The sequence below is a fragment of the Coenobita brevimanus genome, chromosome 4 (assembly GCF_032717465.1).
Source record: "Coenobita brevimanus isolate Jiangsu-jjx chromosome 4, ASM3271746v2, whole genome shotgun sequence".
Classification (NCBI taxonomy): domain Eukaryota; kingdom Metazoa; phylum Arthropoda; class Malacostraca; order Decapoda; family Coenobitidae; genus Coenobita; species Coenobita brevimanus.
In genome coordinates, this window is record NC_136957.1 from 2199563 (window position 1) to 2216203 (window position 16641).

A 16641-nucleotide genomic window follows, 5' to 3' on the forward strand; every position below is an offset into this window, starting at 1 on the left:
TCATCTCTGTCATCTCTTGTTCCCTTCCCTCTCTTACTCCTCCTCCATCTCTCCCTTCCTCCCCTCTTCCTCCATCTCCCTCCCTTATTTCATCCCCTCCCCTCTTCCTCCTCCTCCATCTCTCCCTTCCTCCCTCTACCCTATTTTCTCTCTCTCCCTTCCCTTCCCTTCCCCATTTCTCTCTCTCTCTCTCTCCTACCCTATTTTCTCTCTCCCTTTCCTTCCCTATTTCTCTCTCTCTCTCTCTCTCTCTCTCTCTCTCTCCCAATCTATCTATCTATCTATCTATCCTCGGACCGAAGATGACCATTAGGGACGTTGCTGTTTGCTTTCCTTTGTACTCCTCCCTCCCTCCCCTCCCCCTCCCTCTCCCCTCCCCTCCCCCTTCCCCCTCCCTCCCCTCCCCCTCCCCCACCCCCTCCCCCTCCCCCCTCCCCTACACACAATGAGAGCTTGTTAAAATAGATGCTGTTTATTAAGTAAGGGTCGCTGTCAACAAGGGAGGGTGGCTTAGTGGTAGGGAGGAGGACTGATGACCATGTGATGATGATGATGATGATGATTTTGATGATGATGATGATAATGATGATGATGAGAAGGAAGAGGAGAAGGCTAAGAATGGTGATGATGATGATGATGATTATGATGGTGGTGATGATGATGGTGATGATGATGATGATGATGAAAATAAAAATGATGATGATGATGATGATGATGAAAATGATGATGATGATTATGATGGTGGTGATGATGATGATGATGATGATTATTTCTACTTACTGAAAGAGTCAGTTTCTCTCTCTCTCTCTCTCTCTCTCTCTCTCTCTCTCTCTCTCTCTAAATAATCTAATACCTAACCCCTAAGCTGGGCAAACACAACACTGAGTAACAGATAGATAGATAGATAGACAGATAGATAGATAGATAGACAGATGGATAGATAGATAGATGGATAGATAGATAGACAGACAGATGGATAGATAGACTGATGGATAGATAGATAGATAGATAGATGGATGGATAGATAGACAGACAGATGGATAGATAGATGGATAGATGGATGGATAGATAGACAGACAGATGGATAGATATAGATAGATGGATGGATAGATAGACAGATAGATAGATAGATGGATGGACAGATAGATAGATAGACGGATGGATAGATGGATAGATAGATAGATGGATGGATAGATGGATAGATACATAGATAGATAGATAGATGGATAGATACAGACAGATTGATAGACTGATATAGATAGGTAGATTCCTTTATAAACACCTTTTCCTAAGCGATTTATTTTTGCTTATTACACCTTACTGCACTCGTCTGTGTTACATAAATCCTTCCAATGTTACCATACTCTGCATAAATAACGTACAAAAGGATATTAACTTGCCAATTCCCAAAAACAAATCGCTAAGGAAGAGGTGTTAGGGAGCTTCCTTAACCGACGAATCTGTCCGCTTTCTCATATATTCCTGTTTTCATTTTATTCACCTAATTTAACATACAATTGCGTGCGTGCACGCTGTCAAAAGTGCGTGCGTCAATAGTGCGTGCGTGTAGGTTGGCAAAAAGTGCGTGCGTGAAGGCTGTCCAAAGTGCGTGCGTGAAGGCTGTCCAAAAGTGCGTGCGTGAAGGCTGTCAAAAAGTGCGTGAATGAAGGCTGTCCAAAGTGCGTGCATGAAGGCTGTCAAAAAGTGCGTGCGTCAAAAGTGCGTGCGCGTAGGCTGTCAAAAAGTGCGTGCGTGAAGGCTGTCCAAAGTGCGTGCGTGTAGGCTGTCCAAAGTGCCTGCGTGAAAATTGCGTGCACGTTGCTTGTCAAAATTGCGTGCGTGTTGGTTGTCAAAAGTGCGTGCGTGTAGGCTGACTAAAAGTGCGTGCGAAAGTGTGGATGTTTATGAGGTGTAGTCAGGATTCCGTGGGCGTGAATGGTGAGTGAGTGAGTGTGTGGCCCAGCCCTCTCTCTCTCTCTGGACCCCAACTCACCTCATCCTTGGGTGGGAAATGAGGTCTGGATGATGATGATGATGATGATGATGATGATGATGATGATGATGATGGTGTTGATGAAGATGATGATGATGATGATGATGATGATGATGATGATGGTGTTGATGAAGATGATGATGATGATGATGATAAGAAGAGGATGAGAGAAGGAGAGAGAGGGAGAGAGAGAGAGAGAGAAAGAGATGACTGGGCCACACACTCACTCACTGACCATTCAAGCCCACGGAATCCTGACTCCTATTCTGTTATATAAATCCTTCCCACAACGCCATACTGTGCATAAATAACGAACAGAAAGATATTAACCATCCATTTCCCAAAATAAATCGCTAAGGAAGAGGTGTTAGGGAGCCCGCATTTTCGTCAAAGGAGGTATGCACTCTCTGAACACCCCCTAGTGTTTTAAGAGAGGTTGCTAAGAAAAATAAATCGGTAAAAAAAGGTTGCTAAGAAAAATAAATCGGTAAGAGAGGTTGCTAGGAAAAATAAATCGGTAAAAAAAGGTTGCTAGGAAAAATAAATCGGTAAAAAAGGTCGCTAGGAAAAATAAATCGGTAAGAGAGGTTGCTAGGAAAAATAAATCGGTAAAAAAAGGTTGCTAGGAAAAATAAATCGGTAAGAGAGGTTGCTAGGAAAAATAAATCGGTAAGAGAGGTTGCTAGGAAAAATAAATCGGTAAAAAAAGGTTGCTAGGAAAAATAAATCGGTAAGAGAGGTTGCTAAGAAAAATAAATAGGTAAGAGAGGTTGCTAATAAATTGGTAAGAAAAGTTGCTAGGGAAAATAAATCGGTTAAGAGAGGTTGCTAGGAACACGCTCACCTTTCAGCAATACACCTGTCTGAGGGTCACGGCCTCATGTCAAAGATTTCCTCCGTATTCCCTGATCTTCTCTCCTCCCCTCCCCTTCTCTCCCCTCCCCTCCCCTCCCCTCCCCTCTGTCAGCCTCTTCCCTCCCCACATCCTCCTCTTCCTCCTCCCCGCGTCCATTCACTCTGCCCCTTTCTCTCCCCAGTTACCTTTCCCCCTTCCTTCGGCCTCCTGTCTCCCCTCTCTCTCTCTTGTATGGATCGACCCCCGCCCCCTCTCTCTCTCTCTCTCTCTCCGCGCATCCCTTACACCTCCCTTCGCCTCCAAATCCTCCTTTTCTTCCTCTATCCCAGGCCTCCCCTCCCTTCCCTCCACTCCCTCCCTGGCCTCCCTTTCTCCCTCCCTCCCCTCCAATCACCCCCTCCCTTTCCCCCTCCCCTTCCATACACACCTGCCACTCACCTTGTCATCTCACCTTCACTTACCTGATTGCCTCACTCAAACTTATTATACTCTCTCTCTCTCTCTCTCTCTCTCCTGTTGCCAAGATCAATTTTTTTTCAATCTGTTTCTCTTTCCCTCTCTCTTTATTTCTTTCTTTCTTTCTCTCAGACACTATCTATCTACCTGTCAACCTATCTATCTATCTATCTGTCTATCTACCTATCCATCTATCTATTCATCCATCTATCTTTATATGTAGTCTCTCTCTCTCTCTCTCTCTCTTATTCCATCCTTTTCTGCCCTGATTCTCGTCCTTTTGCGACTTATTTCACGTAGTTCAGTGACAGAAAAGACACCAGTACGGCCCTACATCCTCCCCACAGCACTTCTTCGTGACTAGCATGATATTCCAAGGTTAGAGATGGCAATTTTAGGCCAAGTTAAAGTGAAAGAAATATAGATACCAAGTGTTAAGGTGACGGTGACCAGCCTCGCCCGCCCCTGAGTAGCATTATCAGAGCTAACAACCCAAACATATTTCTATCTGCGCCTGATCCTACTGCAGCGCCATAACCCACTAAACCACCAGGCGCCCACTTGGTTATATGGTTGCCACCCAGCGTAGGAAATGTTTTCCTGGGATAAAAGAAAGTATTTGATGTCATTCGGTATAGAATCATCTGAAAGTAGCACTATACCAAATGAGTGGATGGTAGACACGCCTACTACTAAGGTGGAAGTACCCCTACTTGTATTCACACACACACACACACACACACACACCAAAAAAAATACACACACATAGGCAAACACAACACACACACACACACACACACACACACACACACACACACACACACACACACACACACCAAAAAAAATACACACACATAGGCAAACACAAAACACACACACACACACACACACACACACACACACACACACACACACACACACACACAGCGCTGTTATGATACGAGGATCAGTTTCTAAAGAGTAATCAATCAGTCTCTCTCTCTCTCTCTCTCTCTCTCTCTCTCAAGCACGAAAAGAGACACAGTAAACATAGTACAGGATAGACACTGGTAACGCTGACATCCAGGCTCAGTCTGCTGGTGTGGGTGTGGGTGTGGCAGTGGGAGTAGGAAAGGAATAAATGATGCAGGGTAGACATAAGACTGATGAAGCCGTCCCCACAACACGAGAGAGAGAGAGAGAGAGAGAGAGAGAGAGAGAGAGAGAGAGAGAGAGAGAGAGAGAGAGAGAAACAAGACACCCCCCACCTCATGTAATTGACACGGGACAAGTCTATAAATCCATGCAGGTTCCTCCATAGCCTCTCTCTCTCTCTCTCTCTCTCGTTCCGATCACCCTATCTGTCTATCTATCCATCTGCCTACCTATCTATATGTCTATCTACCTGTCTATCTATCTATCTATCTCAGTCTTCCTTTTTTCTCTACCTTACAGTTTTCTCCCTCCCTTCCATCTCCCTTCCTTCCTTTCCCCTCCCTTCCTTCCTTTCCCCTCCCTTTCCTTCTTCCTTCCTTCCCCTCTCTTCCTTCTTTCTTCCTTCCTTTTCCTCTGCATTTCCTCCTTCTCTCTCCCTTTCTTTCTCTCTAATCTCCCTTCCTTAACTCCTTCCTCCTAATCTTCCTTCCTTCTCTCTTTCTCTCCATTCCCTCCCTCCTGTCTCTCTCTCCCTTTCCTCTCTCTCTCTCTCTCCCTCTCTCTCACTTTAATACATATGATAAATTATGCCCAAAATTTACATAATATTAACGTTGGCAATAAAGAGAGTTTTATTAGTAAGGATGTGATTAATCTCTCTCTCTCTCTCTCTCTCTCTCTCTCTCTCTCCCCTAAATTCCAGTCTCCCCTCCCACCCCTATATCCAAAAATAAATCGCCAAGGAAGAGGCGTTAGGGAGCTTTTTTTATACGACGAGAATACGAGCCCCAGATTTCGAGGGAAGTAAAGTTTACACAATTTTGGGGGAGGAAAATTTTAGCGTAATTAGTGAAGAGTTTTAAGACTGGGTTAATAATAATAATAATAATAATAATAATATTAATGATAATGATAATCTATCTATCTATCTATAGCCCGACGCCCTAATCCCGCAAAGGGTGGCCGCAGACAAAACGCCTCCAAGTCGCTCTGTCACCCACCATTTGACTACCTCCCCCCAACTCACTCCCACCTCCCTCATATACCTCTCAACTCCATCCCTCCACCTCATCCTCGGTCTATCCCTCCCTCTCCCTCCCTCCACCTCACCTACATACACCCTCTTAGTCAGTCGTTCATTCTCCATTCTCTCCACATGTCCAAACCACCTCAGTGTATTTCTCCTAATCTTCTCAACCACATCCACATCCACCCCACAATGTTCCTTCACTTCTTCATTCGTCAACCTGTCCCTCCATGTCACTCCACATGCTCCTCTCAAGTAACTCATTTCCACTGCTCTCACTCTTGACTTGTTCTCCTCTTGCAAGGTCCACGCCTCGCTTCCATACGTCAGGGTAGGGATCACAATACTATCATGCAGTAACTTCTTAACTCCCATACTCACCTCCCTATTTCTCATAACTGCTTTCAGTGAACCAACAACCTTCCTTCCCTGCTGTACCCTTTCACGCACTTCATCCCCCAACGTTCCATCCTTACTCATCACACTACCCAAGCACTTAAATGCACTCACATTCTCCATATCCTCACCATCCAACCTCACTGTACATTCTGCGACTTCATTCCTCTCAAACACCATAACTTTACTCTTGTTTACATTAACTTTCAGATTCCTCTTCCTACACACTGTCCCAAATTCATTCACCAAACCTTGCAACTCCCATTCATCTTCACTCAACAATACTGTATCATCAGCAAACAGCAACACCGGAATCTTCCAAATCTCACCCTCATTCATTAGAGCCACCCCCACATCCACTGCCCTACCTTGCACCTCCTTTACAACCCCATCCATGTATATATTAAACAGCCATGGAGACATCACACAACCCTGTTTCAGTCCCACATTGAGATCACAGAACTCACTCAGCTCACCATCCACTCGCACCGTAGCCATAGCTCCTTCGTACATACTCTTCACAGCACTCAACAATTTCCCCTCCACTCCATATATTCTTAATACCTTCCACATACCTTGCCTATCTATTCTGTCATAAGCTATCTCCAAGTCCATGAAGGCAGCATACACTTTTTTTCCCTTCTCTAGATGCTTCTCCACTAAACATCTTAGAACAAATATCTGATCTACGCACCCTTTTCCCTAAATCCCACTTGTTCTTCTCCAACTAGCTCCTCTGTCATATGCCTAACCCTATCAATGAGTATTCTACCATATATTTTACCAGTCACATTAAGAAGGCAAATACCCCTATGGTTACCACATACTTCTCTCTCCCCTTTTCCTTTATATAAAGGAACAACTATACCTGATTTCCAGTCCTCTGGAACCCTTCCCTCTTCCCAAGCCAATCTACACAACTTCCATATCCACTCCACAACAATCTCACCCCCATACCTCAGCATTTCACCACACACTCCATCAATTCCTGCGGCCTTTCCCATCTTGATCTTCTTCATTGCTTCCACTACTTCCGCCCTACTGATCTCTTCCTCCCTCCTCTCATCTCTTCTTCTCCCAGCCATTCCCCAACCACTTATACTCGCACTGCTCTCACTCTCCACATTCAACAAATCCTCAAAGTGCTCCTTCCATCTCCTCAATTTCTCTCTCTTCTCCACCAACAATCTATTATTCCTATCTTTCACTCCCCTACTATTTCCCCTTTCACACTGCCTTACTTTCTTTACCTCCTTCCAAAACAATTTCTTACTCTCCCTCCATTTCACACTCAGATTCCTCCCAAACTCTTCAGCCACTTTCTTCTTACTCTCCTTCACCAGTCTCTTCACCTCCCTTCTCCTGCTCACATATACCTCTCTCTTCTCTCTCTCACCTTCTCCCTTATCTCAACTCGCTAGCCATTCACTACATGCCTTCTTCTTTTGTTCCACAGCTCGTTTCACCTCATCATTCCACCATGCTGTCCCTTTCACACCCTTGCATCTCCTCCTCACTCCACAAACCACCTCACACGCTGCGCCTATCTCTTCCGTGAATATCTTACATACGTCTTCCACCCTTTCCATCTGCTCTAACTCATACCTTCCCAATCTTTCTTCCATTATGCTCTTATACTCTGCCATTTTCTCACTATCTTGTAAATTCTCTACTCTTCTCACAGGAGCTGTTCCTCCTGTCTTCCTTTTCACCTCTTCAACCATTTTCTTTGCAGCTCTACCTTGGCCATCACTAAGTGATGGTCCGAGACTCCATTCCCCCACCCTCTCCACACTCTTGCATCCAACACTTGTCTTCTCATTCGCTCATCCACACACACGTAGTCTATCATTGCCTTTCGTTCAACAAGTTCACCATCCATCCTCCTCATTACTCTCCATGTATACCTGTGGATCATCTTATGACGAAAGTAGGTGTTGGCTATTGCCACCCCCTTACCAGCACAGATGACGATGATAATAATAATAATAATAATGATAATGGTAATAATAATAATAATAATAACAACGATAATAATAATGATGATGATGATGATAATAATAATAATAATAATAATAATAATAATAATAATAATAATAATAATCATACTAGTAGTAGTAGTAGTACTGGTAGTAGTAGTAGCCCCAGGTTCATCTGAAACGTGAACCCAGTGGACTGCAGGCTGAAGTTGCCCTCCTCCTGCAGTCCACCATCGTCCTTTCGGGGGATAGGTAGGGAGTTGAGGGACGTGTGTATAACCAGGCAGCTCCACCACCCAGTTATATCAGTGCCACCACGTGTGTGTGTGTGTGTGTGTGTGTGTGTGTGTGTGTGTGTGTGTGTGTAACCAGGCAGCCCCACCACCCAGTTATATCAGTGCCATTAGGTGTGTGTGTGTGTGTGTGTGTGTGTGTGTGTGTGTGTGTAACCAGGCAGCCCCACCATCCAGTTATATCAGTGCCGTTAGGTGTGTGTGTGTGTGTGTGTGTGTGTGTGTGTGTGTGTGTGTGTGTGTGTGTGTGTGTGTGTGTATGTGTGTGTGTTGGCAAGTTACAAGCGCGGCCCCCATGGGGGAGCCAAGGCGCGGCAGTGCACCCCCAGAGGTGGGCGTGGGGCGCGACTCCCCCGGGGGGCCTGGGAGGTGGCGTTCCCTCGGGGGGTTGATGCGCCCCCGGGGGGGAAGAATGGGGGCGCCCCTCGCTTGAGGGGGGTCCGGGGGACGCCCAGGGGCAGCGCCACCCCTGGGTGGGCAGGGGATCCGCGCCTCCCCGGGGGGGCCGGAAGATTTTAGCCATATCTTGATACCTTGAATACTGATAACTCAAGCCGTTCATGAGATATAATGGTGCTAAAGGCGGGCGATAGAAACTAGTTGACCTCTGGCAGCCATTTTGGTGACCATGACCTTGACCCCGAGCGCCCATTTTCGAACTCGCCTAGGTTTTAGCCATATCTTGATACCCTGAAGGTTTCATGTTGATAGCTGAAGCCGTTCATGAGATATAATGGGAACACACACACACACACACACACACACACACACACACAGAGGCGGGCAAAAACGTTATCGCTCCGCCTTGGTAAAGGTGGCCGATAAAAACAACAACAACAACCACCACCACCACCACCACCAAAGTGCACTAATTCCCACCGTCATGTCCTCTGAGAGTCAATTAATCTCGCCAATTTCGAGATAACGCGAGACTGTGATCGTAGGACTGTCTCTTTCTCTCTCTTTTTTGTGATGAGATTATTTTACTCCATCCCTCTCTCTGTACGTGTGTGTGTGTGTGTGTGTGTGTGTGTGTGTGTGTGTGTGTGTGTGTGTGTGTGCGTGTGTGTGTGTGTGTGTGTTTGTCTCTGTCGTCTGTCTGTTTGTCTCTCTCTCTATCTCTCTCTCCACACTTGACCCTACTTGACCTTTCCCCACTTAGCTCTCTCTCTCTCTCTCTCTCATCGTAACTTCCCCTTAACAGTAGACATGCAACAATTATTTTTATATCCATACTTTCCCATCTTCAATATAATAAATGAATGATGAATAAGGCTTGAATCATGAATGAATAACCAAAATATTCATCATCGAACCCACAGCCACAAAGACAGGGATGAATAAGATGGGAAATGCATGAAGAAGATGAATAAAAATGAATACCAGACAAATAAAGACAAGAAAGATGAATGAATGATGAATGAGGGATGAATAAAAAATGAATGAGAGCCACATATCGGTGTTGAATAATCTATGAAATATGTATAGATAAGCAATGAATAAGGAGGAATGAATGATGAATGAATGATGAATGAGGGATGAATGAATGATGAATGAGTGATGAATGAATGAATGATGAATGAAAGATGAATGAATGGTGAATGAATAATGAATGTGGGATGAATGAATGATGAATGAGGGATGAAAGAATGATGCATAAGGAGGAATGAATGATGAATGAGGGATGAATGAATGATGAATGAACGATGAGGGATGAATGAATGATGAATAAGGGATGAATGAGGGATGAATGAATGAAGAATGAATGATGAATGAATGATCAATGAGGGATGAATGAATGATGAATGAATGATCAATGAGCGATGAATGAATGATGAATGAATGAATGATCAATGAATGATCAATGAGGGATGAATGAATGATGAATGAATAATGAATGTGGGATGAATGAATGATGAATGAATGATGAATAAGGGATGAATGAATGATGAACGAAAGATGAATGAATGATGAATGAATGATGAATGAACGATGAGGGATGAATGAATGATGAATGAGGGATGAATGAATGATGAATGAGGGATGAATGATGATAAATGATGTATGAGGGATGAATGATGAATGAGTGATGAATGAGGGATGAATGAATGATGAATGATATGAATGAATGACGAATGAAGAATGAATGAGGGAAGAATAAGGACGAATAACCCATGAATAACCGATGAATAACCCATGAATAACGAAGCCACACGTCATCTGCTCCTGCCATCACTACGACACTCACGGGAGGTCGTCAGGCTAAGTAATACGACCTTCTAGATAGATGGGTATTTTATCTATCTATCTATCTGTCTGTCTACCTATCTACCTACCTATCTATCTATCTACCTACCTACCTATCTGCCTACCTACCTATCTATCTGCCTACATACCTACCTACCTACCTACCAATCTATGTCTGTCTATACCTATCTATCTATCTATCTACCTACCTACCTACCAATCTATCTATCTATACCTACCTACCTACCTGTTTACATCTCAACCTACCTACCTACATACCTCCCTATCTATCTACCTACCTACCTACCCATTTGCCTACCTACCTACCGATCTATCGATCTATATTTCTATGCCTCTATCTATCTATCTATCTATCGTTACGCTGATAAGGTAATTAATAACAGTACATCTCTATCTATCTATCTACCTATCTATCCGTCTATCTATCCGTCTATCTGTCCGTCTATCTATCCATCTATCTATCTATCTATCTATCTATCGTTACGCTGATAAGACAATGATTTGTTTAATGACGCCTCCTTAAAATTACTGAAAAAAATTGCTGGATAATTAGCCTGGATAAAATACGGTTAATTACCTCCCCATATCAGGTGACTAATTACCTCCCCATATCAGGTGACTAATTACCTCCCCATATCAGGTGACTAATTACCTCCCCATATCAGGTGACTAATTACCTCCCCATATCAGGTGACTAATTACCTCCCCATATCAGGTGACTAATTAACCATATCAGGTGACTAATTACCTACCCATATCAGGTGACTAATTACCCATGTCTAAGCTGATATGGGCAAGAGATTTTGTGTAAAATGGAGGGTTGAGAGAGAGAGAGAGAGAGAGAGAGAGAGAGAGAGAGAGAGAGAGAGAGAGAGAGAGAGAGAGAGAGAGAGAGAGAGAAGGTTTTGCCATGTGGAGAGGATGAAGAATGAGAGACTGACTAGAAGAGTGTATGTGAGTGAGGTGGAGAGGGAGAGGAGGAGGAGGGGGAGACCAAGGATCTTTCTCTCTCTCTCTCTCTCTCTCTCTCTCACACACACACACACACACACACACACACACACACACACACACACACACAAAACACAATAATTCAGAAGTTCGCCAAATATGTCACCTCGGACTCAACGGTTCTATATCCTTCCCACAGCACTTCTTCGTGACTAGCATCATATTATACTTAGTCTATTGATGGAATTCAGTATTTAGGACATAGAGGGTGACAATTTTAGGCCAAGTTAGGGTGAAAAGAGTATAGATATGATTTTCAAAGTGAGAGGTAGACGCAGTGGACGTGTAAGCGAACTTTTGACACATATTGTACAGCTGTGGCAAAAAATTAGGGTATAGAAAGAAGGGCTAAGCTGACTGTGGTACCCCATGTCCGAACCAGCCCCTGAACCCAAACCCTTCCCCACCACCACCACCACCATAGGTCATCCTAGGTCAAGGTGCCTAATTACAGCCATCAATTGGACCGCTGCTAACGACCTATTCACGCTCATCATCCCCTTGTTAATTAGGTCAAGCCTCGTTAGCCTCACCTCCACTCGTTACCCTGCTACTTGTGAAGTCGTGTGTGTGTGTGTTTGGTGTTTGGGCTGTTTGTGTTTGTTTGTTCTCTTATTCTTGGGTTTGTGTGTGTGTGTGTTGTTTAGGTACGGTAATTATGTGTGTGGAGGAAGAGGGGGTGTTTTGTTTCGAGCGGTGTGTGTGTGTGTGTGTGTGTGTGTGTGTGTGTGTGTGTGTGTGTGTGTGTCCAGTTTGTGTTCAGTCTCTTGTTTGTTTCTGTGTGTGTGTGTGTGTGTGTGTGTGTGTGTGTGTGTGTGTGTGTGTGTGTGTGTGTGTGTGTGTGTGTGTGTGTGTGTGTTTGTCCAGTTTGTGTTCAGTCTCTTGTGTGTGTGTGTGTGTGTGTGTGTGTGTGTGTGTGTGTGTGTGTGTGTGTGTGTGTGTGTGTGTGTGTGTGCTAATTACCCCCTCTAATCACCCCACTAACGACACGACCCCCTGACCCTAATGACTCGTTATTAATTACACGCTGCCTATACGTAATGAAAGAGGGTGATGATGATGATGATGATGATGATGATTATGATGATGATGTTTGATTGACTGATTGATTGATTGATGATGATGGTGATGGTGGTGATGATGATGATGATGATGATGATGATGATGATGACTGATTGACTGACGATGATGATGACGATGATGATGATAATGATGATGATGATGATGATAATGATGATGATGATGATGATGATGCCTTTCTTTGTGTGTTGTGTTTTGCTTTTATCTACTCTCTCTTGCTCTACTGTTCGTGACTCACCCATAAAACACACACACACACACACACACACACACACACACACACACACACACACACACACACACACACACACCTTGTTATGTTTACCTTGAGTTGTTGGCACCTCTGTGGACTTGTGTGTTTGTTTGTTTTTCTTGCTTGTGTTTTATTTTCCTTGTTGATAGAGGTTGTGATTGTGTGTGTGTGTGTGTGTGTGTGTGTGTGTGTGTGTGTGTGTGTGTGTGTGTGTGTGTGTGTGTTTTATTATCGGTAACTGTTAATGGTGATGGATGGAATATCTCAAATTTGCTGTATGCTGATGATGCAGTACTGTTTGCAAGTACCGGGCAGGAACTTGGTAGGCTAGTGTAGAGTTTTGCTGATGTCTGTGAGTGTCGTGCCTTGAGGGTAAATGTAGAGAAGAGTAAAGTGATGGCTATTGAGAGAGAAGGTGACTCCCTGTGCGATGTTACAGTGAATGGAGAGAGACTGGAATTGGTGAGAGAGTTCACATACCTGGATATGGTGACAGAAAAGAGAGGAAGATGTGCAAAAGAAGTGGAAAGTAGAGTGACACAAGGAAGAAAAGTAGCTGGTGCAATGAAGGCCTTGATAAGAAACAGAGGTTTGAGTGTTGCAGCTGCACGAGGCTTACATGAAGGAGTGTTAGTGCCAACTATAACATACGGATGTGACTATGGTGTGGCATGAAAATGAAAAGTCAAGAGTAAGAGCAGTGGAGATGGGACTGCTGAGGAATGTATGTGGAGTACAGAGGGTGGATAGGATACGAAACAATGTGATTAGCGAAAAATGTGGAGTGAGGAAGTCAGTGGACACCAGAATGGAAGAGAGTGTACTGAGATGGTATGGTCATGTGGAAAGAATGGATAACAATAGAGTGGTGAAAAAGGTACATGTGAGCGAATTTGAAGGAGGGAGGAGGCGAGGTAGGCCAAGGAGAAGGTGGAGAGATATGGTGGATGAGTGTGTGAGGAAGAGAGGTTTGGAAGTCGGTGAGGCTAGGGAACTGACAAGACATCGAGTTGGCTGGATGAATGTTGTGAGGAGAAGCACATGTTCAGGGATTTGGCACCCCTTTTTAACGTGATACCATTCAGATTGACTCTATCGGATACGTTTATGTGAAGCTACAGAGCGTGGTGAAAGAGATTTGGCGTATCAGATAAAGCCAGGATTTCGGGGTCTTGAATGATGAGCAAATGGAATCGTGGCCCATTGGACTGGACAAACTTGGGCTGTCTGGACGTTGCTACTCCTCACCCTGTCCTAGGGTGGGAAAGGAGGTCCGAATGATGATAACGATGATGATAATGATGGTGATGGTAACTGTTAATATGGTGTGTATGAGGCAGCGTGGGTGGCTGGGTGGGTGGGCAGGAGGGTGTATGGGTGTAGGCTACTCACAAAGACACCACTACACCCACGACTGGCCAACACATCATGATATTCTACAGAAACCACATGTCTACAGACTACACAAAAGATGAGCAGATCATCAAGGACACTGTATACTATAATGTACGCCCTACAGACCCGGAACAACACCTTACTCTCATCATCTACTACAAGACAAGGGAAACAGCCCACCTTCTGCTTCGTAACCGACCCGTCGTGACCAAGACGCCCCTTCTTGAGGACTATGTCATTTACCAGCATAACCGCAACAGTGAGGAGTGTGGACCTCACTCATACACTGGAATGACACGGACCAGACAATCGCTGCGCCTCACCTGTCACCTACAGAATGGAGCCATCAAGAACCACCACGCCACCCTACGCAACTCCCACCTGACACGACAACACCTGGATTTGAACACCAAGATAATCGACAGAGAACAACAACCTCGCCGTCTCTTGTTTCTAGAGGCAGTCTACATTATCACAGAACAATCTACAACAAACACACGAGTAGATAATTTGCATATCCTACCATCCACAAAACGCCACATAAGCTTAGCCAACGAAGCAGCCAATGAGCGATCAGCTTAGCTGATCAACTCCACCCACCTGTCCACACCTGAATCGTATAGGCCTATAAGCAGCCACCCATGAATGAACCATCAGACCCAGCTTGAAGATGGAACAAAGTAGTTCCGAAACGTCGCTGCCAATTGGGGGTTTCCTGAAGAAACTTCAAGATCACCAAAAAATTGTACGGCAAACAGAAACCGTAAATAGGAAAACCAACAAAGGAGAATGTGACATAGCTTTCTACCTCGTATGCCTCCAAGAGTATATCTATCTATCTATCTATATCTATATCTATATATATATATATATATATATATATATATATATATATATAGAGTGTGTGTGTGTGTGTGTGTGTGTGTGTGTGTGTGTGTGTGTGTGTGTGTGTGTGTGTGTGTGTGCGCGAGCACATTTTCCTGCGAAATGACGGGAACACAGGTATACTATTTTTACTCTAACCTGGCCTAAAACTGCCGTCTCCCCATCTTGACTGATGAGTTGTAGGAATATAATATTAATATTGAAAGGTGATAGCAGTCACGAAGAAGTGCTGTGGCTAGGTAGAGCCATAGCACTGTCTTTTTCTGCCACTGAGATACATGAAATTACAAAAGGAGGATAATCTGGGCCAGGTTAAGATGACAGAACTATGGGAAAATTAACTGTAGATATGAAGAGGAAAGTGGCGAGGCATCCCCGTATCCCCGGTGCTCTCCCGGTAATTCAGGTGAAGGAGGGTTTTATTAACATGCTGACAGGTAAACACAAGCCCATTCCCTGCCCTAATCACCTGGTCTATCATCCTGTCAGTGTGGGCAGCCATCTTCTTCCCTTATTTGTATCACCATCTTATCAAATTAACAGATTCTGAAACAAAACATAGACACCGCTACACTCTTGCAACCCTCCACCTGACTAAGCACATAACCACTCTGTTACAACCCTCCACCTGACCAAGCACATACCCACGCTGTTACAACTCTCAACCTGACCAAGCACATACCCACGCTGTTACAACTCTCCATCTGACCAAGCACATACCCCCTCCCCACCTCCCTGCACACCTAACCAAACGCATAACAGCCCATCCCCTCCTCCACATAACACAGACATTGAAACTAATATTCAGTAGTTCACCCATATCAATAAACAACCACTTTTATGACTACATTTGATTCCTTGCACAGGTTGCATTGAAATCTCTTGAGTTTTTTTTTTTCTTTTTCATTATATATTAAAAAAACTACTCAAGACACAGCATTCTACCTATCAAAAGACACCAGTTCACCACAAGACACGTAACTATGTGAAGCTTCATGCATCTATAGTGAATAATTTTTGAGATCTGCTCCGAAAATGAAAATCTCTAGGCCACCCCTTGTTCATGTCAGTGATAGCAATGCCCGCCTTCGACGTCTCAGGTGGAGGGTAACTAGCACACACGTTTTGCTAACTTTCTCTTCCCTTGTTTCCATCATGCGAACAGACACGCACTCTCGCTGTCTCATACTTTCACCCACTCTCTCTCTCTCTCTCTCACACACTCACTCACTCTTGCTGTCTCACACACTCACTCTTGCTGTCTCTCACTCACTCTCACTATCTCACACACTCATTCTTGCTATCTCACACACTCACTCACTCTTGCTATCTCACGCACTCACTCTTGCTATCTCACACACTCACTCACTTTCTCTACCTCACACTCTCACTCACTCTTGCTGTCTCACACTCTCACTCACTCTTGCTATCTCTCACTCTCACTATCTCACACACTCATTCTTGCTGTCTCACACACTCACTCACTCTTGCTATCTCACACACTCACTCACTCTTACTATCTCACACACACACTCACTCTTGCTATCTCACACTCACTCTCACTATCTCACACACTCACTCTTGCTATCTCACACACTCACTCTTGCTATCTCAC

The 16641-nt window shown here is 44.3% G+C and overlaps 1 protein-coding gene across 1 annotated transcript in view; it reads right to left on the reverse strand.

Moving 5' to 3' along the window:
* Positions 1-14173, reverse strand: part of LOC145394985 (putative G-protein coupled receptor B0563.6) — a 51452-nt gene extending 37279 nt beyond the window's left edge. Inside the window, exons 1-2 of the mRNA XM_080268735.1 lie at positions 14139-14173; positions 8417-8626 (exon numbers count right to left, since the gene is read on the reverse strand). Coding sequence (XP_080124861.1) covers positions 8417-8626; positions 14139-14173 — 245 coding nt within the window. The remainder of the gene's footprint in view (positions 1-8416; positions 8627-14138) is intronic.
* Between the last annotated feature and the right edge of the window lie 2468 nt (positions 14174-16641).